The 24,722-nt window shown below is 41.6% G+C and overlaps 2 protein-coding genes across 5 annotated transcripts in view; one reads left to right on the top strand and one right to left on the bottom strand.

Annotated features, from left to right (window-relative positions):
* Positions 1-1,955, top strand: part of ppfibp1b (PPFIA binding protein 1b) — a 253,814-nt gene extending 251,859 nt beyond the window's left edge. For all 4 annotated transcript variants that reach the window (XM_072267360.1, XM_072267357.1, XM_072267359.1 and 1 more), the window contains one exon: positions 31-1,955. In XM_072267360.1, the coding sequence (XP_072123461.1) occupies positions 31-117 (87 nt within the window). In that variant the 3' untranslated portion in view covers positions 118-1,955. The remainder of the gene's footprint in view (positions 1-30) is intronic.
* Positions 1,956-3,121: 1,166 nt separating this feature from the next.
* Positions 3,122-24,722, bottom strand: part of LOC140202477 (NADH-cytochrome b5 reductase 3-like) — a 30,169-nt gene continuing 8,568 nt past the window's right edge. Inside the window, exons 3-9 of the mRNA XM_072267361.1 lie at positions 22,458-22,530; positions 19,610-19,716; positions 11,391-11,520; positions 8,961-9,044; positions 8,276-8,361; positions 6,283-6,382; positions 3,122-4,736 (exon numbers count right to left, since the gene is read on the bottom strand). Of these exons, the coding sequence (XP_072123462.1) occupies positions 4,564-4,736; positions 6,283-6,382; positions 8,276-8,361; positions 8,961-9,044; positions 11,391-11,520; positions 19,610-19,716; positions 22,458-22,530 (753 nt within the window). The 3' untranslated portion in view covers positions 3,122-4,563. The remainder of the gene's footprint in view (positions 4,737-6,282; positions 6,383-8,275; positions 8,362-8,960; positions 9,045-11,390; positions 11,521-19,609; positions 19,717-22,457; positions 22,531-24,722) is intronic.

Genomic DNA, 24,722 nt, shown 5'->3' with positions numbered 1-24,722 from the left:
GTCATACGTCTGTTTCCTTTTTCTTTGTAGCACATGCTGAAGGAGGACGAGTTGTTTAAAGATCTGAGCACCAGCTCACCCTACACCAACATGACAGATGAGGATTCAAATGTCTGACCCGCAACTCCAGTGTAACACTACAAAACAAACTGCCTGCACTACTAAATACCTTCTGAAATGTGTTCCCTTGTAGTAACTGCACAAGACACCACCAAATATTTATTACTTGGGAAAATCTGTGATATTTGACTGTAGTTCTTTTAAAGAAAGTACATTTCACACGTTTCAAATGGTTTGCGCTAGTAGACCATAAAATGCCAGAAATTTGAATTGTGGATTTATTTTAAGTTTTAAGAAGCAGTTCTCATTTGATTTTTTTTTTATGGAGACTTTGAGAAGTTTACTGGCAGTGCCCTGGATGCTGCAGCCTAGCCTGCCTGCTGCTGCCAACAGATAGTTTAGTGAATGTCTCTCATTGGCTACGTCAATGAAGCAATATCCCTAAGAATGCCTTAAATAACCAAAAATATTGCCATTTTAACTATCCAGTTATTTTACACCAATGTCTCTTTCTGCCACAGTGTGAATTTTGTACCTTTTTTATAATTTTCTAAAGTGGCAGATAAAAGGAATATTTTATAATGTGCAACTTTTGAATGGGGTTACTCAGTAGTGCAATGATATTTTGTAGGGATTGAATTCCAGCTGGTTCCTGGCCTAATCCATGTAGAATTTACCTAGTGCTTTTCAAAATGGTGTGGGGGTTGTGTGATTCCTGTTTATTGACCCAGGTTACAGTAATGACTTGGGTTAGACAAATCAGGTGCTGTTCGCTGGGATGATATCATGTTTGTTTATGGTACAGATTGCATTGTAGGAATTACTTCCATTTCATACTTGGAAGGGTAACTGGTGAACTGTGCAGCTGGTGCATGAACATTGGCTAATGCTTTGCTACTTAATGAGGTCATCAGCCCATGTTGGATCAGTTGAATGTGAAAATTACAACTTTGAGTACTAGTGTAGAACTGAACATTAACACTCCAGTCAATAGAATGGACTCTGGTTCTAGCTAATTCCTGGGCATCAATACTTAGTGGTTCTGAAATCAGTAATGCAATTGTCCAAAGACCTCAAGAAAACAGTGGATATTTAGTATACTACCTGACCCAGCAGCCTGTACTGTATTACTAATGCATCAATTGTAACACTAACTATTTTAAAAATAACTTTTATCCAAAACTATGTTCATATGATTCTACAATTTAAATATGCTCCTTATTTAATCACTTGTCAAAAGAGAAACTAATCTTGAGAAGCTGTTTCTTCTACCACAACCACTCAGGTATCCGGTCTCTAGAAATGTATTTTTCTATGTGCACAGCTTTCTAATTGAACCAAAACTCTGCATTGGGCTCAGCATGAACCCTGATGCTCCGGATACCCATTGTGTGGTGGTATAGGACAGCTTCAAAAATGCCAGCAGACTCTGATCCAGAACCCACAGCTCACTCCAAACAACAGATTAATATGCTTTTTATCAGTTTATTTATTTTGCATTGTTAATGATGCCATGCCATTATTCTGCCATTTATTGTGTTGAGGGTTTCTGTGCAATGTTTGTAGCATATTTATGTATTTTATAGTGCATTTAACATTTTAATTTTCCACACAGGATGTTTAGGTTTCATCCATCAAATTTTTAAAGACATTTAAACCTGTAGAGACCATCAGAACTGTGCTCTGTTGCATGGATATTGATTAAACAATCCAGGGAAGGTGCATTGTTTAAACAGATACTGTAGTATGTGTAGCCTGTTCCTCCTCTGGTAGCAGGTCGTAACCTAAACCTGAAAGGCAGAATCATGTATAATCCACTACAGCAATATTATATACACATGACCCTCGTGTGAATATTTCAATGTCAAAATAAAGTATTGCTTAATAAATTGAAATATGTTGGATTTTATGTTGAATGAATTGCTCGGCCCTGCTTTCCTGTTAAGTGGAGTTAGACAACCCTAGAACAAAGATTGATTCAAATTAAGAGTTCCCCTCTCTAGGTGAACCTTTGTGTGAAATTAATGATTTCTATCAAATGATCTAAATAGTGGACATTTGGGGAGTCCAGGACCAGAGGCCACAGCTTCAGAATAGAGGATGATGTATCTGTGGAACTCATTAACACAGAAGGCTGTGGAAACCAAATCATTAGATATATTTAGAGGTTGATAGGTTCTTGATTAGTTGGGCAGCAAAGGATTGAGAGGGATAGTAAATCCCTGGTGGTAGACCTAAGATACTGGTGACCCCTGTTTCCATCCAGGGGGTCAGTGTGGACATGGTGGAGGATTACAAATACCTGAGGATATGAATTTACAATAAACTGGACTGGTCAAAGAACACTGAGGCTGTCTACAAGAAGGGTCAGAGCCGTCTCTATTTCCTGAGGAGACTGAGGTCCTTTAACATCTGCCAAACGATGCTGAGGATGTTCAACGAGTCTGTGGTGACAAGTGCTATCATGTTTGCTGTTGTGTGCTGGGGCAGCAGGCTGAGGGTAGCAGACACCAACAAAATCAACAAACATGATGTTGTGGGGATGGAACTGGACTCTCTCACGGTGGTGTCTGAAAAGAGGATGCTGTCTAAGTTGCATGCCATCTTGGTCAATGTCTCCCATCCATTACATAATGTACTGGGTGGGCACAGGAGTACATTCAGCCAGAGACTCATTCCACTGAGATGCAGCATGGAGCGTCATAGGAAGTCATTCCTGCCTGTGGCCATCAAACTTTACAACTCCTCCCTTGGAGGGTCAGACACCCTGAGCCAATAGGCTGGTCCTGGACTTATTTCCTGGCATAATTTACATATTATTATTTATGGTGCAACTGTAACAAAAACCAATTTCCCCCAGGATCAATAAAGTATGACTATGACTAAATCAGCCATGATGGAAGTGGAAAAGACTCCGTACCAGTCAGAGCTAAAGTTACTTTCTCTAGCTACTTAGCTTTCTCATCCTATCTTGTGGTACAGTGAATGTAATAAATGTACACCCAGGCATAGATGGGTGCTCTGCTGTCAACAGAAGTGTTTGTTGAAATAATTCGAGAAATACCATTCAATCTTTATTTAGCTATATTATTACAAGGGGTGTGGACAGTGCACAAGATTACAATTCTGTAGTGTACATTCTGCTAATATGAAGTTGTCAAAGTCCTGCAAACACCTGCAGTAGAATGCATCATGGCCCGGCTCCTGCAGGTTAGTTGGGAAAAATTAACTCAGCAGTTCAGTCAGCATTAGTGGAAAGGAATAAATAGTCAACGTTACAGGCTGAGACCCATGCATTATGCTACATAATAAAAACTAAATTATAATAAGTATACTGTTTGTAAAAATAAGTAGTGCAAAGAGGAAACATACTGATTTTAGTGTTCATGGGTTCATTGTCCATTCAGTAATCTGATAGGAGTGGGGAAGAAGCTGTTTGACAAACAGTGAGAGTGTGTCTTCAGGCTTCTGTACAACCACCTCAAAGGTAACAATGAGAAGAAGGCATGTCCTGGGTGATGGAGGTCCTTAATGATGGGTGATGCTTCAACAGCTAGTCTCAGTGGTGCCAAAATGACATTCCCTTGGTCAGGAAATTAACTCAAAATCTTTGAGGGTTTCCTCAAAGCAAGGCTGGGGAATCCATCCATAAATTTCAATATCTGGCCTATCTCACATATACTACAGCATTCATTAAAGCAAATGATAGTTTTAAAAACTCCTCTAATCTCCATTTCAGACTGAAGTGATGCCAAAAAAACCTACTTGCAATAATCCTTCAAAAAGCTGGCATCCTTAACTAAGGACCCCTATCAGCCAGAATGTGCCCTCTTGTCATTGCTACCAGCAAGGTGGTAGTACAGGAGCCTTAAGAGAGATACTCAACATTTCAGGAATAGCTTCTTCCCCTCTGCCATCAGATTTCTGAATGGACAATGAACCCATGAACACTTTTTTTTTCTTTTGCTTTCTTTTTGCACTACTTGATTTTATATATTTCACACCAATTTAGTTGTTTGTATGTATTGCAATCTACTGCTGCAAAACAAATTTCACCACTTGCCAGTGATATTAAACTGGATTCTAATTCCTCTAGACATGATCGTCACATTGATTCTGTAACTAGAAATAGTGTCCATTCCCAGAAGTCCCACATACATTACATCCTATCACGTACACCTCAGCCACACAACCAAATTTTGCTTCATCATCTAGACAGGATAGTCGGTCACTGCAGCCCAATGCAAGCCCTCAGCTTAAAGGAGCAGACACTGTTAGGGCATGTCTCTGATGTTTCCATGCTCCCAGAGCAGAGTATCTCCCAAAATTGGTGCAAATTTACAATGAAGCAGAAACACGTAGAGGTTCAGCTAGCTGAGATCGCTCAACTCAAACCCTTGCTTTTGTACTTTAGCTCTAATAATAAATTGTAAAATTCCAACAAGCAGGTAACTTATATCAAATGGAATCGTAGCCATTACACTAATTCAGGACAGAAGCTCCTCAAAATGCAAAGCGTGCATCCTGATTGTAGCCCAGTTTGTCGAGGTTGGGGTTGCAGGCGAATTCTATCATCGGCGGAGGACCGCACATGAGGATGAGAACATCGTCTGCTGCTGGGGGTAAGTGCTCCTGAATCATCTGTTCATTCACAAATCCCTCACTGTACTTCCAGCCTAGGAATCAAAGTTCAAAGTTAATTTATCATTGAGGTACAGGTACGTCACGGTATACTATCCTGACATTCATTTTCTTGCAGCTATTCACCGTAGAACAAAGAAATATGACAGAATCAAATGAAAACTACACAAAGACAAACAACCAGTGTGAGAGTGAAAAGACAAAATACTGAGAACGAGTGGTTGGATCCTTGAAAGTGAGTCTGTAGGGCTGTGGATCAATTCAGTGTTGAAGTAAGTGAAGTTATCCATACTAACTCGGGAGCCTTATGATTGAAAGGTAATAACTTCCTGAACTTGGTGGTGTGGGGCCTGCCCAATAAATAGTAGTGGTGAGCAGAGAGCGTAGCCTGGTGGGTGTCCTCAGCGATGGATGCTGCTTTCTTGTGGCAGTGCTCAATGGTTTGTGTTTTAAAAAAAATAGGCAATAGCTGTATCTGAGAGGTCTGGTTCTGAGAAATTCCCATTTCTGTGCATCTGAAAACGAGATCACTCTTCAAGTTTCCTCTGTTTAAACGTTACTGAAAACACTTGTCTCGGGCAGATATCCAATCCACACAAGAAGCTTAACACTCAAGAAAACCCAATCCTCAAGTCTCAACCCCTCTCCAAGCTGTCCAAAACACTTCAGAATCATAGGATCTCGGCCAAGAGCCAACATAGACCTGACCAGCAAGTGGGTGTGATGTTGTGGGGATCATTGGAATCAAAAAATCCTCTGCTTAACACTGATCATCCAAGCAAGCTGGTTGTTACCAAAATCAGGTTTAATATCACTGGCATTTGTTATTTTGTGGTAACAATACATAATTAAAACCATAAATTAAAAGAAATACGTATATTAAAAATTTTAAATAAAGTAATGCAAAAAAGAAGTGAGGTAATGTTCATGGGTTCATTGTCCATTCAGTAATCTCATGATAGTGGGGAAGAAATTGGCTCTTGTTCTTCCTCCTTGATGGTAGTAATGAGAAAAAGGCACGTCTTGGGTGATGGAGGTCCTTAATGATGGATACCATCTTTTTGACGTATCGCCTTTGGAATGTGTCCTGGATGCTGGGGAGGCCAGTGTCCATGATGAAGCTGACCCCCATCACCAGGACATGCCCTCTTCTCATTGCTACCATCAAGGTGGTGGTACAGGAGCTTTAAGGCACACACTCAATGTTTCAGGACCAGCTTCTTCCCCTCTCCCATCAGATTTCTGGACAGCCCATGAACACTACCTCACTATTTTGTACTTTTTGCACTTTTTCTGTCCATTTTACTGTAACATAGTACTGAACTGTACCACTGCCACAAAACAAATCTCACAACATAATGCCAGTAATAATAAATCTGATTCCAGATGAAGAGTGATTTAGGAATAGGAAGGAGTAACAGGGATAGAAGGGGAATGTAGGGGTCAGAAGTGTTGCAGGGAGCAAAAAGGGTGTGTGGCTGGAAGAGGTCACAGGGAAAGGGAGGGGACCAAAAAGTGATCTCCAAAACTGCCCAGCCTGAAGACATTTGCAAGGTGTGCAACATACTGGAAGAACCATACCTTCAGGTGCTTTGTCCAAGGTGTACCAGATTATCACACGATGAGGATTCTCTGCCTCAATCTCTTCCAGCTCAGACTGCAGAAGAATGTCCTTCTCACTCTGCAAAGGTTAAACAGCCGATGACAGCCACACACGCAGCTCAGAACCTGGGCAATTCTATACACACATCCAAAAACCAACCACTTCAGCTACCCAATGGCCAAGCATCCAGTCTCACATGAGGTTCACCACCTTCTGCCATGAGATTTCCATCTCAAACTCCAAACCCTGACCCACATTCCTTGGTTCTAAACTCCTCACACATCACAGGAAAAGGACATTTCACTTTTCATTGTGCTCTGCAATACTGGCTCTGGGAGACAGTGAACACAGCAACCCAATAACACGGGGCTTCCACAAAAGCCATCTGCTAACAACCAGATAATTCCTGACCATTGTTGATAGAGAAATTAATATTGGCCAGGGCAATGGGGACAAACACCCTACTTCAAGGTAAACCCTCAGAATTGTTCCTATCTATCGGGCAAGGGCTTCTACAGATATACAAGAGCAAAAGGAAAGAAAGGAAAAATTGGTCCTCTTGAGCATGAACATGGTCAACTATGTATGGAATTGCAAGACTTCAGTGTTCTTGCACCTGTATTTGCTCAAGAGATGGAGACAGGAAAAGGAGCAGAGGGGTGGGGAGGAGTTTGCTGTCATGAGACAAATCGGTATGGATAAATCCCCAGGACCTGACAAAGTGTTCCTCAGACCCTGTGGGAGGCTAGTGCAGAAACTGCAGCAATATTTAAAATGTCCTTGGGCGCAGGTGAGATACCAAAGGATTTGAGAATAGCTATTGATGTTACGTTGTTCAAAAAAGACTAAGAATAAACCTAGAAACTGTAGGCCGCTGAGCCTGACATCAGTTGTGGTAAAGTTATTGGAATGTATTCTCAGGGACCTGATGTACAAGAATTTGGATAGACATGGACTGATTAAGGAAAGTCGAGAAGGGCCATGCATGGTAGGTCATGTCTAACCAATCTTAAAGAGTCTCTTGAGGAAATTACAAAGAATGTGCATGAAGGCAAGGCAGTGGATGTTGTCTACGTGGACTTTAGCAAGGCATCTGACATGGGAAGTTGGTCAAGGAGGTTCAGTCACTTGGCATTCAAGATCAAGAATTTAGTAAAGTAGATTAGACACTGGCTTTGTAGGAGAAGCCAAAGAGTGTAGTAGAGGGTTCCCTCTCTGACTGGAGGCCTGTCACTAGTTGTGTGCCACAGGGATTGATGCCTGAGTCCCTTGTTGTTTATCACCTAAATTATCTGGATGATCATGTGGTAAACTGGATCATCAATTTTGTGAAGGACACCAAGATTGGGGATGTAGTGGACAGTGAGGAAGGCTGTCATGACCAGTTAGAAAAACAGACTAAAATGGCAGATGGAATTTAATGCAGATAAGTGTGAGATATTGTAGCCTGGGAGAACAAATCAGCGTAGGACTTGCACAATGAGTGGCAGGGCACTGAAGAGTGCGATAGAACAAAAGGATCCAGGAATACAGATCCATAAATCCTTGAAAGTAGTGTCACAGGTAGGTAGGGTCATAAAGAGAGGTTTTGGGACATTGGCCTTCATAAATCAACATATTGAGTACAGGAGGTGGAATGTTACATTGAAGTTGTAGAGACATTGGCGAACCGAATTTGGAGTAGTGTGTGCAGTTTTGGTCACCTACCATAGGAAAGATGTCAATAAGATAGAAGTACAGAGAAAATTTAAGGTTGTTGCCAGGTCTTGACACCTGAGTTATGGGGAAAGGTTCAGCAGGTTAGAATTTTATTCCCTGGAGTGTAGGGTACCACCAGGCCTGGAAAATCTGAATCCCAGAGGTCAGTGAATGTGTGGGAGCAGCAGTATGGGGTGGCAGTGACAATTCTGCTTGAGTTAGTTTGAGAGAACCCTCTGTTTCTCTGAACTCTGACAGAAAGTGGCTCCTTACCTGGTTGGCAAACAGCAAATGGCAAATTGTGGGGTCATTGGGATCCTTCACAATCGCTCGTATCAGTTGCAGCATAGGGGTGATACCTGGAAAGTTTCAAAAGCACACATCAAACTGAAGAATGCAGAAGTAGGAGTTGTGGAAGACCTCACAGACTCATGCCCTAACCAATTAGTCACAGCCACACAAATTCCTGTTTTCCAAAGCACATACCAGAAGCCTTCTCCCACTCTCCAAAAGGCACAGAGGGTCTTTCACACTCCACTGCCCAATACCTGTGACAGTGTGATTAAGGGCTGGAAATTACTCTCCCATTTTGCCTCACTCCATGATGCTACAACTACAGGGCGGCATGGTAGCGTAGTGATCAGTGTAACACTTTACAGTACCAGTAATGGAAGATCAGAGTTCAATTCCTGCCCTTATCTGCAAGGAGTTTGTATGTTCTCCCTGTGACTGCGTGGATTTCCATCGGGTACTCCGGTTTCCTCCCACATTCCAAAGATATGGGTTATGGTTAGTGAGTTGTGGGCAATGTTCGTGCTTCATTGGCATCAGAAGATAGCAACACTTGTGCCAGGGCTTCCTCCGACTGCGTTGGTCTTTGACACAAAGTGATGTTTCAATGTACATGTGATAAATAAAGCCAATTTTTAATACAAAAAAAGTCAGTCACCCGACTCACCTGTTCCACCAGCAATCATGCCCACTTTCTTAACCTCCTTGATCTTGGCTTCAGATTTCTTATCTGGCCGAACGGCAAACTGTCCTGCAAGTGAAACACAGCACAATTACCAAACGCCCAGGACACAGCAGCCCCATTGCATGGCTGTTCTGCTCTACCCATCCCTGTGACCGGCTCCTCACCACCACTGACGAGTCCTCTAATTGCTGACAATCCGAGGGAACCAACGTAATGGGTTGTAGCTCCTCAATCTGTTTGGATCAGACCACCTAATGCCAGCAGTGCCGAGGAAGGAAGCTCAGAGATGTCAGCCGCTACAGAACACATAGATACTCTCGGCTCTGAAAACCTGTGCCAACTAACTAGCAGGAGTATTCAAGGACATTTTCAACCTCTTTGCTATGGGCAGAAGTTCCCACTTGCTTCAAAAAGGCAACAATTATACCAGTGCCTAAGAATAATAATGTGGGTTGCCTTAAAGACTATTGCCCAGTAGCACTCTCAGCAACAGTGATGAAATGCTTTGAGAGGTTGGTCATGACTAGACTGAACTCCTGCCTCAGCAAGGACCTGGACCCATTGCAACTTGCCTATCGCCACAATAGATCAATGGCAGACACAATCTCAATGGCTCTTCACATGGCTTTAGACCACCTGGACAACACAAGCGCCTACGTCAGGATGCTGCTCATCGACTATAGCTCAACATTTAATACCATCATTCCCACAATCCTGATTGAGAAGTTGCAGAACCTGGGCCTCTGTACCTCCCTCTACAATGGGATCCTTTACTTCCTACCCAGAAGACCACATTCTGTGTGGATTGGTGATAACATATCCTCCTCACTAACGATCAGCACTGGTGCACCTCAAGAGTATGTGCTTAGCCCACTGCTCTACTGTCGATATACACGACTGTGTGGCTAGGCATAGCTCAAATACCATCTATAAATTTTGTAACGACACAACCACTGTCGGTAGAATCTCAGATGGTGACGAGAGGGTGTACAGGAGTGAGAAATTCCAACTAGTGGAGTGATGCCACAGCAACAACCTGCCACTCAACGTCAGTAAGACGAAAGAGCTGATTGTGGACTTCAGGAAGGGTAAGACGAAGGAACACATATCAACCCTCATAGAGGGATCAGAAGTGGAGAGAGTGAGCAGCTTCAAGTTCCTGGGTGTCAAGATCTCTGAGGATCTAACCTGGTCCCAACATATTGATATAGTTTTAAAGAAGGCAGAGATTTGGCATGTCAACAAATACACTCAAAAACTTCTATAGTTGTACCGTGGAGAGCATTCTGACAGGCTGCATCACCGTCTAGTATGGAAGGGCTACTGCACAGCACCGAAAGAAGCTGCAGAAGGTTGTAAATCTAGTCAGCTCCATCTTGGACACTAGCCTACAAAGTACCCCGGACATCTTTAGGGAGCAGTGTCTCAGAAAGGCAACGTCCATTATTAAGGACCTCCAGCACCCAGGGCATGCACTTTTCTCACTGTTACCATCAGGTAGGAGGTACAGAAGCCTGAAGGCACACACTCAGCGATTCAGGAACAGCCTCTTCCCCTCTGCTATCTGATTCCTAAATGGACATTGAAGCTTTGGACACTACCTCATTTTTTTTTTAAACATACAGTATTTCTGTTTTTGCACTTTTTAAAAAATCTATTCAACATATGCAATTGATTTACTTGTTTATTTATTTTAATTTTTTCTCTATGCTAGATTTTGTATTGTATTGAACTGCTGCTGTTAAGTTTAACAAATTTCACGTCACGTCGGTGACAATAAACCCGATTCTGACTCGATGGCGTGAGGGACAGTAATTTTAAGGTGATTGGTGGAAAGTATAGGTGGATGTCAGAGGAAGGTTTTCTCCCCTACACAGTGAGATGAGTGTGCGGAACGCACTGTCGGGAGTGATGGTAGAAGAGACACTGGGATAGATGATAGAAAAACAGAGGGCTATGTTGGAGAGAAGAAATAAAGAGCTGGATGTTTAGGGCCCAGCCCCTTCATCAGGATCAGGGTCCCGATGAAGGATCTCTGTTTGAAGCATTCATCTCTTCAGGGTTGCTGTCTGAACTGCTGAGTTCCTCCAGCATTTTGTTTATGTTGCTCTGTGTTTCCAGCGTCTGCAGAATCCCATGTGGGTGGGAGGAAAGGGTCAGCACATCATGGGCTGAAGGGCTTCTGCTGGGCTGTTCTATCTCTTATGTCCGATATCCCCAGGACAAGACATTGGTTCCATTGCTGGAAAAGAGCAGGAAGGAAACTCCCGACTCCGGTCCACCGATAACTAGGAGACATGGCCCCCAAGTTCCACCAGATTATTTCTACAGCCAACTGAAGTCCCACTGCCAGGCCCCTACCCAGCCAAATTCAATCCCAAGGAAAAAGTTTCCCAATGAGTCACCACTTGCCTTTTCCCTTGTAAACAAGCAGGCCACTGGGTCCCCGGAAGTCAATGCTATCCTGGATTCTTAGATTCTCCAGGTACTGGGACATTTTACCTCCTTCAGGGAACTTGGGATGGACTCCTTTGAAGTAAACCTGAAACAGGAAACACTTATGACCAGTGGCAATAGCAATCACTGGACCGGTGAAGTGGCAATTTACACACCAAACTTGAATCATTGAAGGACTGTTGACAGCTGTGGCAGGGCTTGAATACTGTTAGATCTTACAAAGTGAAACCTCGCAACATAGGTGAGAGCAAGGCTCTGCTCCCAGATGAGTTCAATGCCCTTTATGCCTGTTTTCACCATCAAAACATGCATGCATTTCCCACAGGCCCCAATGATCCTGTCATTTCAGTCTCCAAGGCTAATGTGAGAGCATCTGTCAGAAGGGTGAATGCACAGAAAGCATCTGACCTAGATGGGGTACCTGGTTGAGTACTAAAGACCTGTATTTGTTCAGTGATATCTTTAACCTCTTGCTTTGGCAGTCTGAGTTACCCACCTGCTTAAAGCAGGCTTCAATTATAGCAGTACCTAAGAAGAACATGGAACCGGCCTCCAGTAGCACTTACACCCACAGTGATGGATTGCTTTGAAAAGATGGCGATGAATCATACCAACTCCTGCATGAGAAGCACCTTGAATCCGCTCCAATTTGCCTACTATCACAACAGGTCAACAGAAAAAGCCATTTCGTTGGATCTTTATTCAATCCTGGAACATTTGGACAGTAAAGGTGCATACATCAGGATGCTCTCTATTGACTACAGTTCAGCATTCAATACTATCATCCCCTCAAAACTCATCAATGACCTAAAGACATTGGGCTCAATACCTCCTTGTGCAATTGGGTCCTCGACTTCCTCTGTTGCAGATCCCAGTCAGTTTGGATTGGCAACATCTCCTCCACAATCTCCACCAGCACTGGTATACTATAAGACTATGTGCTTAGTCCCCTGCTTTGCTCGTTTTATACTTATGACTGAGAGGCTAAGCACAGCTCCAGTGCCATTATGACGATATCTTGAGTTATTCATTATGGACTGTGCCTCTAAAAAGAGAGAAAGAGAGCGTGCAGCTGTACAGCACAAACAGCTAGAGAGAGAGAGAGAGAGAGAGAGAGGGAGAGAGAGAGGGGCGAAGACTGCTCACAGTTTGTTTGGGATTTCTGTAAGGACACTGCCAGCTTCTGAGGGGGGGGGGAGGGAGAGAGACAGAGACAGGCAGACAGAGAGACAGAGAGAGACACACACACACTCTGACTACATGATGGACAGCTGGTGTTCAGCACAACAGTATTTAAACCAGCATAGTTGCTTGTTTCACAGGACGCACAGAAGAAAGGGACACGCAGACGCACTAAGGTGTGTGAAGTTACCACTACACTTTCAGGTGCCCACGAGTGTGGAACTGAGGATCGATTAAGAGCAATCGATCTGTGATTATTATTTCATTTTAAAATCTTTTTTATTAATTATTGAAAATCAACAAGAAAAATACATCAAAATAATCAAGACAACATATCCATATGTAGAATAAGAGTTAAACTATCAACCAAACTGAACAGTATATCAATAATAATAAAAAAACACAAAATGTTAAAGCTTTTTTTTTAAAAAAAGAAAGAAGGAAAAATGAACCCCTACTAACTAAAACAAAAAAAAGGGGAAAGAAAACCCACTGGGAGCACAAACCCGGAGCTATACGCCATACAAGCTTCCATAAAAAAAGACATCAATCCGCCAACCAAATCCATATACCCAAGCATCAGAAAAGGACCATCTCAATTAACTCAAATCAAATGATAATAACGGGCAAAACAGCCCCACCTTTTCTCGAAGTCAAATCTAGGATCAAAAGTTTGACTTCTGATTTTTTCCAAACTAAGACATAACATCACCTGAGAGAACCATTGTATCAAAGTGGGAGCAGAGGCATCTTTCCATTTTAATAAAATAGCCCTTCTAGCCAATAATGTGACAAATGCAATTACGTATTGGTCTGATATAGAAATACCGTGAATATATTGAGGAATTACACCAAACAAAACTGTCAATTTATTAGGTTGTAAATTGATTTTAAACTTTAGAAATTGCAGAAAAAATAGATTTCTAGAACTGTTTCAATACAGAACATGACCAAAATATGTGTCAACTGACTATTAACATTAGGAAACTTTTAAGACAATCTCTCCTTTGTCAAATAATAACGATGTACAATTTTAAATTGAATCAGAGAACGACTGGCACAAATCGAAGAAGAGTTGACCAACTTCAAAATTCACAAACAATCCTCTGTTATCAAGGTCATGTTAAGCTCTCTTTCCCAATCTTGCTTAATCTTAAGTAAAGGATAGTTATCCTGTTGTAATAATAAATTATAAATTTTCCCAATAAAACCTTTCACTAAAGGGTTCATTTTTAAAATAATGACTAACAGTTCAGAATCTTGTATATATGGAAAATTACTTAAATATTCTTGTTAATGTCTGACCTGAAGATATTGCAGAAAATGTGAATATGAGAGAGAATATTTAGTTACTAATTTCTCAAAGGACATCAATCGGCATTTTTGAAACAAATCCGTAAAGGAAAAAATTCCTTTATTCCTCCAAAGAGAAAAGGGAGGATCACTAAGTGAAGGTTTAAATAAATAGTTCCGATAAATTAAACTAAAAAGGTTAAATTTTTAAGATTAAAAAACTTACGAAACTAGTACCAGATTCGTAATGACTGCTTAATCATAGGATTTATATTTAGAATAGAAATTTTGGCTAATTGTACAGGTAAAGGAGCTCCTAATAACGAAGTTAAATAAAATTGTTTCAGAATTTTCAATTCCAGATCAACCCACGGTGGTCGTTCCTTTTTATCGGTCCAATATAACAAAGAACACGCATAACGTTTATTAACCGCCCAGTAATACATTCTTAAATTAGGCAAAGTAAGACCTCCATCCTTTTTTAATTTTTGTAAATGACATTTTCTTGGTCTTTTATTATTCCAAACAAAAGATGAAATAATAGAGTCAACCTAATCAAAGTTAGAAAAATAGGAATATTTTAAAATACATGAAAATTTAAATCATTATTTTAACTGCATGAATTTGACCGGCTAACGAAAGTGTAAGTGGATTCCATCTAGAAAATAATTACTTCATAAAATCCACTAAGGGAACTAAATCAGCTCTATAAAGGTCTCCATAATTTTTAGTGATAATACCTAAATATTTACAGGAATCCGTAACTTTAAAAGGAATGTCATCCTACATAGAAGCAGAATCATTTAAAGGAAACAATTCACTTTTATGCAGGTTAAATTTATATCCTGAAAACAATCCAAATTCATTTAATAATTTCAATAAACTAGGAATAGATTCTTTAGGATTCGAAACATAAACCAAGAGATCATCCGCATAAAGGGAAATCTTATGAATAGTCCCACTTATGGAAATTCCTTGAATATCTTTAGCTTCACGAAGTGTAATAGCCAAAGGTTCCAACATCAAATTAAATAACAAAGGGCTTAACGGACATCCTTGTCTCGTACCCCGCGAAAGTCGGAAAAAGGGGGATCTGCAGTTATTAGTAGTAACAGTGGAAATAGGGCTTTTATACATCAATCTAATCCATTTATTAAAATTAGTACCAAAGCCAAATTTATCTAAAACTTTAAATAGATATTTCCATTCAACTCTATCAAATGCCTTTTCAGCATCTAGAGAAACAACACATTGGGGAGTCTTCCAGAGGGATGAGTATATAATATTTAACAATCTCCGAGTGTTAGAAAAGGAATAATGGCCTTTTATAAAATCTGTTTGATCCTGAGAAATAATTTTAGCTAGTATATTCTCCAACCAATTAGCCATTATTTTTGAAAGAATTTTAGCATCCACATTTAATAATGAAATAGGTCTATATGAAGCACAATCAGTAGGGTCTTTATCTTTCTTAAGAATTAAAGAAATAGAAGCTTCATAAAATGTGGAAAGTAACTCTCCTAACGGAAAAGAATCTTTAAGCATTTCCAACATATAAGGAGTAAGCAAATCTTCAAATTTTTTATAAAATCCTACAGTAAAACCATCCAGTCCAGGAGCTTTACCAGATTGCATTGAAAGAATAGCTTTCTGAATTTCTCTTTCAGTAAAAGGAGCATCAAGACTTTGCTGATCTTCAACAGATATTCTAGGAAAATTAATCTTTTGTAAAAAGGCATACGTATTAGAAGGGTCAGCTGGAAACTGAGATTTATAGAGTTCACTGTAATAGTCTTGAAAAATTGTATTCATATCTTCATAATTACAAGCTAAACTGCCATCTCCCTTATTTGTCTTTTAGCTCTCTCTAACTGCCTTAAACTGAGATGCTAATAGCTTGTTACTTTTATCTCCAAACACATAAAATTGACTTTTTAATTTAAGCAAATTTCTTTCAATAGGATAAGTTAATAGTAAATTATATTGTGATTGAAGTTCAACCCTTTGTTTAAATAAATCAACATTAGGAGAAACTGCATAAGTGTTATCCAGGTCCTTAATTTGTTTTGAAATTCTATCTAACTCTATTTTTGTCTGTTTCTTGAGCTTAGCCAAATAGGAGATTATCTGACCTCGCAACTATGCTTTAAGTGTATCGCATATAATCAATTTCGACATATCTCCCACATTATTAAAAAGAACCAAATCTTTTATCTGAATCTCTATAAATTTGACAAAGTCCGAACTTTGTAATAAATTTTCTGGAAAACGCCAAGGCAAGTTTGCATTACTAACATCATTTAACTGAAAAGTTAAGCTTAAAGTTGCGTGATCCGAAACAACAATAGCATCATATTCACATTTGGACAAAAATCGGAAATCAGCTATAAAATAATCAATTCTCGAATATTTTTTATGGACATGTGAATAAAAAGAATAATCGCTATCATTAGAATGTAAATTTCTCCAGATTTCTATCAAACCATAATCAATTAAAAAGGAATTGGTAAGCGATGCTGAACAATTCGGAAGCTGCTGATTGGTTGAACTCTTGTCAATCAAAAGGTTTAAACAACAGTTGAAGTCACCTCCCATCAGCAGCATATATTCATTTAAGTCTGGTAATAAACCAAATACATTTTTTAAAAAAGTATCATCTACATTAGGTCCATATAGATTAACCAGGACAATTTTTCTATTACAAATTGTTCCCTTAATAATTAAAAATCTACCATTATCTGAGACGATGTTTTCTTGAATAAATAAAATATTAGATTTAATAAAAATAGATACTCCCTTTGTTTTATTTAGACAAGTAGCATGATAGTGAAGGCCTTTCCATGTTTTGAAAAATCTATTTTGATCGTCCGTTCTGATATGCGTTTCTTGAACAAAAATTATATCGGGCTGGAATCGATTAATAATTTTAAAAGTCTTCCTTTGCTTAATAGGGTGATTCCATCCACATACATTCCAACTAATAACGTTTATCTGTTTAAGTACCATTGAATATTATTTTTAAACACGAAAATACACACATACCATCGCGGGCTAATCAAAGATGGCGATGATGAGTATAACCAAATAGAAACCACGCATGCTCCAGAACTTCATAATGAGGAAAAACACAGGAAATGTGTGAAAAAAATTGAAAAATGAAATCCCACCATAAACCCCAAAATACCCCCAAACCTCCCACCATCCCCAAAGATAGAAATCCGGCAAAGAAGAAAAAAAGCCAGGACGCATCCCCAAGAAAAAAAGCAAAAAAGGCAGAACGCTGCGTGCCACTCTATTTAAATAGTGATTTAAAAGTTTTTACTCTCAACTCCCCCCTCCCCCTTACAAAGAAAATACATAACCTTAAGATTATAAAGCCCAACAGGGAAGAAAAAATGTTTATACTTAATCATTGAAAATAAACTAAGGAATGCAAAAACCATCTCCGAAGACGTCAAAGCAATGCTATTAAAACTAAACAATATAATCTCTGAGAAAAACAGCGCCATTATTCATTAGTTTACCTAATTTAACAAAAGAACTGAAACTAATTATCTATTACTAAACACTCCATAATATAAGAAAAAGTCTATATAAACTATAAGCAAACTATCACTTAAAGTAAAAGACAGAAACAGATAGCCAAATCAGTTAACAATCTGTCCACTGTATTAATTCACTCCGTATACTAAACAGACTTCAAAAAAAGTCATTCTTTAGTCAAACCAAGAAGTTCCTCTTCTTTAAATAATCCATCGATCAAAGGATATCTTCAGCATACAGAAATCTTCAGAGCCTGTTTTCTTTCAGAAAATTATTAAGCAACTCTAATATCCTTCATACATCAGCCGATTCTACAATAGAGTTGACAAAATCCGATGCAGCTTGGAGATCCGAGAAAACACAAGGTGTAGAATCTTTAGGAAATAATTTTAATCTGGCAGGATATCTGAGTGATGGGAAAAGCCCTCTTGCATGCGCTATCTTCATAGCAGGTATAAATTTGATCCGCTGTTCCATAACTTCCCGTGGATAATCTTCATAAAAACGGATCTCGGAACCGTTAAATTTAAAAACTTTGTTTCCTTGCACATTTTTTGATTTGGTCTTTAACTTTAAAGCAAAGAAAATTGATTAAAATTGGCCGAGCTTTATCTGACGAAGTGAAAATTCTGTGAGCTCTTTCAACATCAGGAGGCTGAGATAGAATATCTGGAAACAGAGATTGAAACAAATTGGCAAGATAGTCCAATAAATTCCTACTCTCAGAGCCCTCCTTGAGACCAACAATTCGGATATTATTTCAACAAGACCACGCCTCTAAATCGACAATTTTACGTTGAGCCTGTTCCAAGCAGGTTGAAATATCCACAATCTGACGTTTCGATTCTTTAAACTCAGTATTCAAGGAAACAATATTTTCCTCAATAGTCTGTAAACTCTGTCAGAACGACTTCAGCTCAGAAGTGTTATTGTCTATTTTGTTGTCGAGACCCATCAACGCACGTTCCAAACGCTCAGCCCAGACAGGCATATCTTCTGATTTTTCTTTCGAAGTTTTTCCCTTTCCATTGCTGAGTTCAAAAAGCTGCTTTCCACTTCTTAAAGGAGACGACATAATGACCCTCCAAGATCCAAGAAATAAAAGTTAAACAATTCAAAGTTTAGACTGGGGAAAAGGAGGAATTAAAGGCAGCCACAAAATGTACATATTACTCCATTGAGCTGCAGGCGGAAGTCCGATCTGTGATTATTAGTGCGTGAAAGAGTGACCCTGTGGAGTCGACCAGTGTGTCTAACCCTTGCCTGGGTTGATAGATTATCACTTGAAGACGGCGCTCTTAAGTTGGTCAAGTTTGGCTAACTTGGAAGTTTTGGAGGACAAAAGGAAGAATCGACAGCATCAGCTTATGTGGGCAACGAACCCCTCTGTCCCCTCAATTCTACTCAACTCAATAACACGAACTGAACTGACTTCGTTTACCTACCACCGTAAGACTATCACTTACCACCTAAGTTTGAAGTAGTTTGGGTTTTATATTTCCACACCTATATGTGCATAAACTCTGCTAACCTGTTTGATTCATCTGGTTTTATGTTACTTTATTACATAGTTATTAATAAAATAGAATTAGTTAATAGCAAAACCAGACTCCAGGTGTATTCCATTTCTGCTGGTTCTTTAACCAGTCACGGGGTACGTAACACCATAAATAAGTTTGCTGAGGACACCACTGTGGTAGGTCAAATCAAGTGTGGTGACGAATCAGTTTATGGGAAGGAGATTGAAAATGTGGCTGAGTGGTGTCACAGCAATCTCTTACTCAATGTCAACAAGACCAAAAAGGTGATTGTTGACTCTCAACCTTATTCTCCTGCCTGCTCCCTATAATCTTTGAAGCCCTGGCTGATCAAGAAAATATCAACCTCTTCTTTAAACATAGTCAATGACTTAGCTTCTTTCGCAACTGTGGCAGTGTATTCCACAGATAGGTGGAGGGGAGATGGGGGAAGGGGGGGGGGAGAGAGAATCAGAACTGGTGGGGGGAGAGGGGAGGGTGGTAAGGAATGGGTGGACAGTAGGAGGGGGAAGTGAGGTGGGAGGGTGAAGAGGTAGAGGTGTGGGAAAGAGTAGGTGGAGGGGAGAGATCATGAAGTTGTTCCTGGATTACAGCCACATTCACCAGATGAATCATTACCTTGATCACCAGATCCACGTATCCCTTGTCATCGTCGCTGGAGACGGGGGTGTAGGGTCTGACCACCAGTTGCCCATTCACCCTGGCTGACAGGTAGATGTGCTGCCCTGAGGAACAGATGATCAGGCTAGTAAAATTTAAGGCCGTTAAATTCACTACAGAGCCCACTCTTACACAAGAGGCTCCAACACAGCCCAAATGCAGCAACAGCCCTCCCTCTCCCAGAGTGCAGGCTATCCATAACCACGTAATACCACGTGAGAGAATAGGGCCTATCAAGTGTGACAGTGGGAAAGTGTGTATGGAACCAGAGGAGATAGCAGAGGTACTTAATGAATACTTCAGTATTCACTATGGAAAAGGATCTTGGAGATTGTAGTGATGACTTGCAGCAGACTGAAAAGCTTCAGCATGTAGATGTGAGATGTGCTGGAGCTTTGGAAAGCATTAACTTGGCTAAGTCACCGGGACCAGATGAGATGTACCCCAGGATAGTATGGGAGGCGAGAGAGGAGATTGCTGAGCCTCTGGCGATGATCTTTGCATCATCAATGGGGACGGGAGAGGTTCTAGAGGATTGGAGGGTTGCGGATGTTGTTCCTTTATTCAAGAAAGGGAGTAGAGATAGCCCAGGAAATTATAGACCAGTGAGTCTTACCTCAGTGATTGGTAAGTTGATGGAGAAGATCCTGAAGAGCAGGATTTATGAACATTTGGAGAGGTATAATATGATTAGGAATAGTCAGCATGGCTTTGTCAAGGGCAGGTCGTGCCTAACGAGCCTGATTAAATTTTTTGAGGATGTGACTAAACACATTGATGAAGGAAGAGCAGTAGATGTAGTGTATATAGATTTCAGCAAGGCATTTGATAAGGTACCCCATGCAAGGCTTATTGAGAAAGTAAGGAGGCATGGGATCCAAGGGGACATTGCTTTGTGGATCCAGAACTGGCTTGCCCACAGAAGGCAAAGAGTCGTTGTAGACGGGTCATATTCTGCATGGAGGTCGGTCACCAGTGGTGTGCCTCAGGGATCTGTTCTGGGACCCTTACTCTGCGTGATTTTTATAAATGACCTGGATGAGGAAGTGGAGGGATGAGTTACTAAGTTTGCTGATGACATAAAGGTTGAAGGTGTTGTGGGTAGTGTGGAGGGCTGTCAGAGGTTACAGCAGGACATTGATAGGATGCAAAACTGGGCTGAGAAATGGCAGATGTAATTCATTCCAGATAGGTGTAAAGTGGTTCATTTTGGTAGGTCAAATATGATGGCAGAATATAGAATTAATGGTAAGACTCCTGGCAGTGTGGAGGATCAGAGGGATCTTGGGGTCCAAGTCCATAGGACACTCAAAGCAGTGCGCAGGTTGACTCTGTGGTTAAGAAGGCATACGATGTATTGCTCTTCATCAATCGTGGAACTGAATTTAGGAGACGAGAGATAATGTTGCAGCTATATAGAACCCTGGTCAGACCCCACTTGGAGTACCGTGCTCAGTTCTGGTCACCTCACTAGAGGAAGGATGTGGAAGCCATAGAAAGGGCGCAGAGGAGATTTACAAGGATGTTGCCTGGATTGGGGAGCATGCCTTATGAGAATAGGTTGGGTGAACCCAGCCTTTTCTCCTTGGAGCGACGGAGGACGAGAGGTGACCTGATAGAGGTGTATAAGACGATGAGAGGCATTGATCGTGTGGATAGTCAGAGGCTTTTTCTCAGGGCTGAAATGGTTGCCACAAGAGGACTCAGGTTTAAGGTGCTGGGGAGTAAGTACAGAGGAGATGTCAGGGGTAAGTTTTTTACTCAGAGAGTGGTGAGTGCGTGGAATGGGCTGCCGGCAACGGTGGTGGAGGCGGATAAGATAGGGTCTTTTAAGAGACTTTTGTATCGGTTCATGGAGCTTAGAAAAATAGAGGGTTATAGGTAAGCCTAGTAATTTCTATGGTAGGGGCATGTTTGGCACAACTTTGTGGGCCGAAGGGCCTGTATTGTGTTGTAGGTTTTCTATGTTTCTGTGTTTCACACAGACCAACAGTATGAACCCCCTCCCCATCTCCACAGAAACAGAAAGGGGAGTTTGCAAAGGGATGGTGTGGTAGTGGAGTGGTTAGTGATGAGAGATCAGCAGCAATATCAAGGGATATGCTGATCAACAGTAAGAGAATTCAGGAGATATCAGAGACCTGTCCAGAAATCTCCAAAGTCCCTGAGGTGGCAGAGTAAAGTAGTGGGAAGAATGTGTGAGATTAACCCTCGGGAACCCTGCTGCAATAAGATTGTGAAATACTGATTGATTATTCCACTCCATAGATGCTGCCTGACCTGCTGAGTTCCTCCAGCATTTTGTGTGTGTTACTCAAGAATGTGAAGGGGTTTCGGAGGGGCTTCCTCTGGCAGAGAGCTGGGCAGCTAGGGTGTCTCGGGGGTGGGGGGGGGCAGTTGGTGATGTCCTACACCCACTTAGAGTTCTGACCCAGAGTGAGGGAGACATTCACAGTTCTGACTGAGAACCCCTGGAGACCACAAATTAAGGGAAGGATGGACTGAGTGGGTTAATCAGCCATTGGACAGTCAAACAGGCTCAAGGGACAATTTGACACACCCTAGATCAGAACTCACTGCCCCAAGGGTGAAGGAAACAGATTCCACACTGACCTCCCAAGCGAAATCCATAAATTTGGTAGGGGAAGAACGGGGGGGGGGGGGGGACATGTGAGCATGGGAGGTAGGGGCTTGTTCTCGGTAGGCCCATCCTCCGAATGAATACAGCGACCGGACAGAGTGCAATGAACACAGTCAGCAGCAGTGGGCGTGAGCCGGGAACCCGACAAGAGGAACTGAGACTCACCAATCGGCAGTCCCAGCACATAATCTGTGGATGGGAGGGCGAAGCGGAACCTCCTGGTGTCACGGGTCACCACCTGAGATCAGAAATAAATGGTCACATCCCCAGTGCAGAGCCATAGGGAGGAGTGGGGCTGACTGATCTCACTCTGACACCCAGGCTGTGAGATCAGTGGAGGTTTAAAGATCAGAGCCCACTGGGTTACCGGTGGTGGGATACTGCTCCAGTCCAATGCACAAAGCAACTGACACTGTTCACCACACTCAGCTGTAGTCACTGGCTAAAAATCAACTCTTCTCCCTCACAGTGCGGCTGTGTATGAACTACAGTAAAATAAATGATTAACATCTGCAAACAGGACCAAAGTTCAGAGAATTACTGGGTAAAAAAAGGTCACCTTTCTACAGAAACAGAATCAACCAGCAGTTTAAATCACCTGACCTGACCTTTACACAATTCCACAAGGATAACTTCTGGATAAGCTTGAGGTTTGGATAGAACACAGAACTGTATAGCACATACAGGCCCCTTGGCCCACAACCCTTACGCTAAGATTAATCTAACCCTTCCCTCCCACATAGCCCTCCATTTTTCTATCATGTCTAAGAGTTTCATAAATGCCCCAAATATATCAGCCTGTACCACCACTCCCTGCAGGGCATTCCACATACCCATGGTTGTGTATTTCCCTGAGAACATCTGTTCTCAATTCATGCTCCCCAGTCCCTGCCTAATAGCATAACTTTCCCCTCCAATTCCAAAAGGATACCCTCAGGATCAGCTCGATTTCTGGACATTGTGGAAGTGCGGTGTGACTGATCCAAGTAGCATATACAAGGTTACCACTCCATCTCTCTCCCATCCCCACAATCACCGTTTGAGCGCCTTCACTGGTGTAGTGATGGTGAGCAGCCCATCAGTTAGAATCACAGCTGATATGGGTCCAGGTACCAGACAGCGGATGGGTGGCAAAGACAGCACCTTTCCAATGAAGCCATTAGTGAGGTTGGTGTCACTGGCAGCGGCTGGAGGTGCTCTGTGCATTCCTTGAAGTTTTTGCTGAGACCATACCCATCTGGCACCGCATGGAAACTGACTCGGGCAAATGCTCCACACCCACCGGGAGATGATCCAGGACACAATAACCAGCCTCCAACCAACTGAATCAGACCCATCTCCTTTCTTAAAGGTGCTCACAATCAAGATTACGATCAGGACCGCGCCTGCGCCCCCCCCCCCCCCCCGTCCAGTCTTGTGACATTAGTTTGGAAATTTGTGACTGAAGTTACGTCTTTTGAGGAAACGTTGAGTGACCTAGAGCATCTCTCTTTGGAGTGAGAAAGGTGACTTGATAGAGGGATACAAAATGACCAGAGGCACAGATAGGGTAGACAGAAGGGCATAACTCATAGGAACACAATTATACTTCTCAGTCCACTGACTCTGCTCCATCATTATGAATGACCTGGATGAGAAAGTGGAGGGATGGGTTAGTAAGTTTGCTGATGACACATAGGTTGGAGGTGTTGTGGATAGTGTGAAGGGCTGTCAGAGGTTACAGCAGGACATTGATAGGATGCAAAACTGGGCTGAGAAGTGGCAGATGGAATTCAACCCAGATAAGTGTGAGGTGGTTCATTTTGGTAGGTCAAATATGATGGCAGAATATAGTATTAATGGAAAGACTCTTGGCAGTGTAGAGGATCAGAGGGACCTTGGAATCCAAGTCCACAGACACTCAAAGCTGCCGCGCAAATTGACTGTGTGGTTAAGAAGGCACATGGTGCACTGGCCTTCATCAATCGTGGGATTGAGGTTAGGACCCGAGAGGTAATGTTGCAGCTATATAGGACCCTGGTCAAACCCCAGTTGGAGTACTGTGCTCAGTTCTGGTCGCCTCACTACAGGAAGGATGTGGAAACCATAGAAAGAGTGCAGAGGAGATTTACAAGGATGTTGCCTGGATTGGGGAGCATGCCTTATGAGAATAGGTTGCGTAAACTCAGCCTTTTCTCCTTGGAGTGACGGAGGATGAGAGGTGACCTGATAGAGATATATAAGATGATGAGAGGCATTGATCGTGTGGATAGTCAGAGGCTTTTTCCCAGGGCTGAAATGGCTAGCACAAGAGGGCACAGTTTTAAGGTGCTTGGAAGTAGGTACAGTGGAGATGTCAGGGTAAGTTGTTTTTTTTTTTTACGCAGAGAGTTGCACGTGTGTGGAATGGGCTGCTGGCGGCGTTGGTGGGGGTGGATACAATAGGGTCTT

This window comes from Mobula birostris, chromosome 9 (genome assembly GCF_030028105.1).
Source record: "Mobula birostris isolate sMobBir1 chromosome 9, sMobBir1.hap1, whole genome shotgun sequence".
Classification (NCBI taxonomy): Eukaryota; Metazoa; Chordata; class Chondrichthyes; order Myliobatiformes; family Myliobatidae; genus Mobula; species Mobula birostris.
Note: the sequence above shows the minus strand (reverse complement) of the source record. Positions and strands in the feature narration are given on the sequence as shown.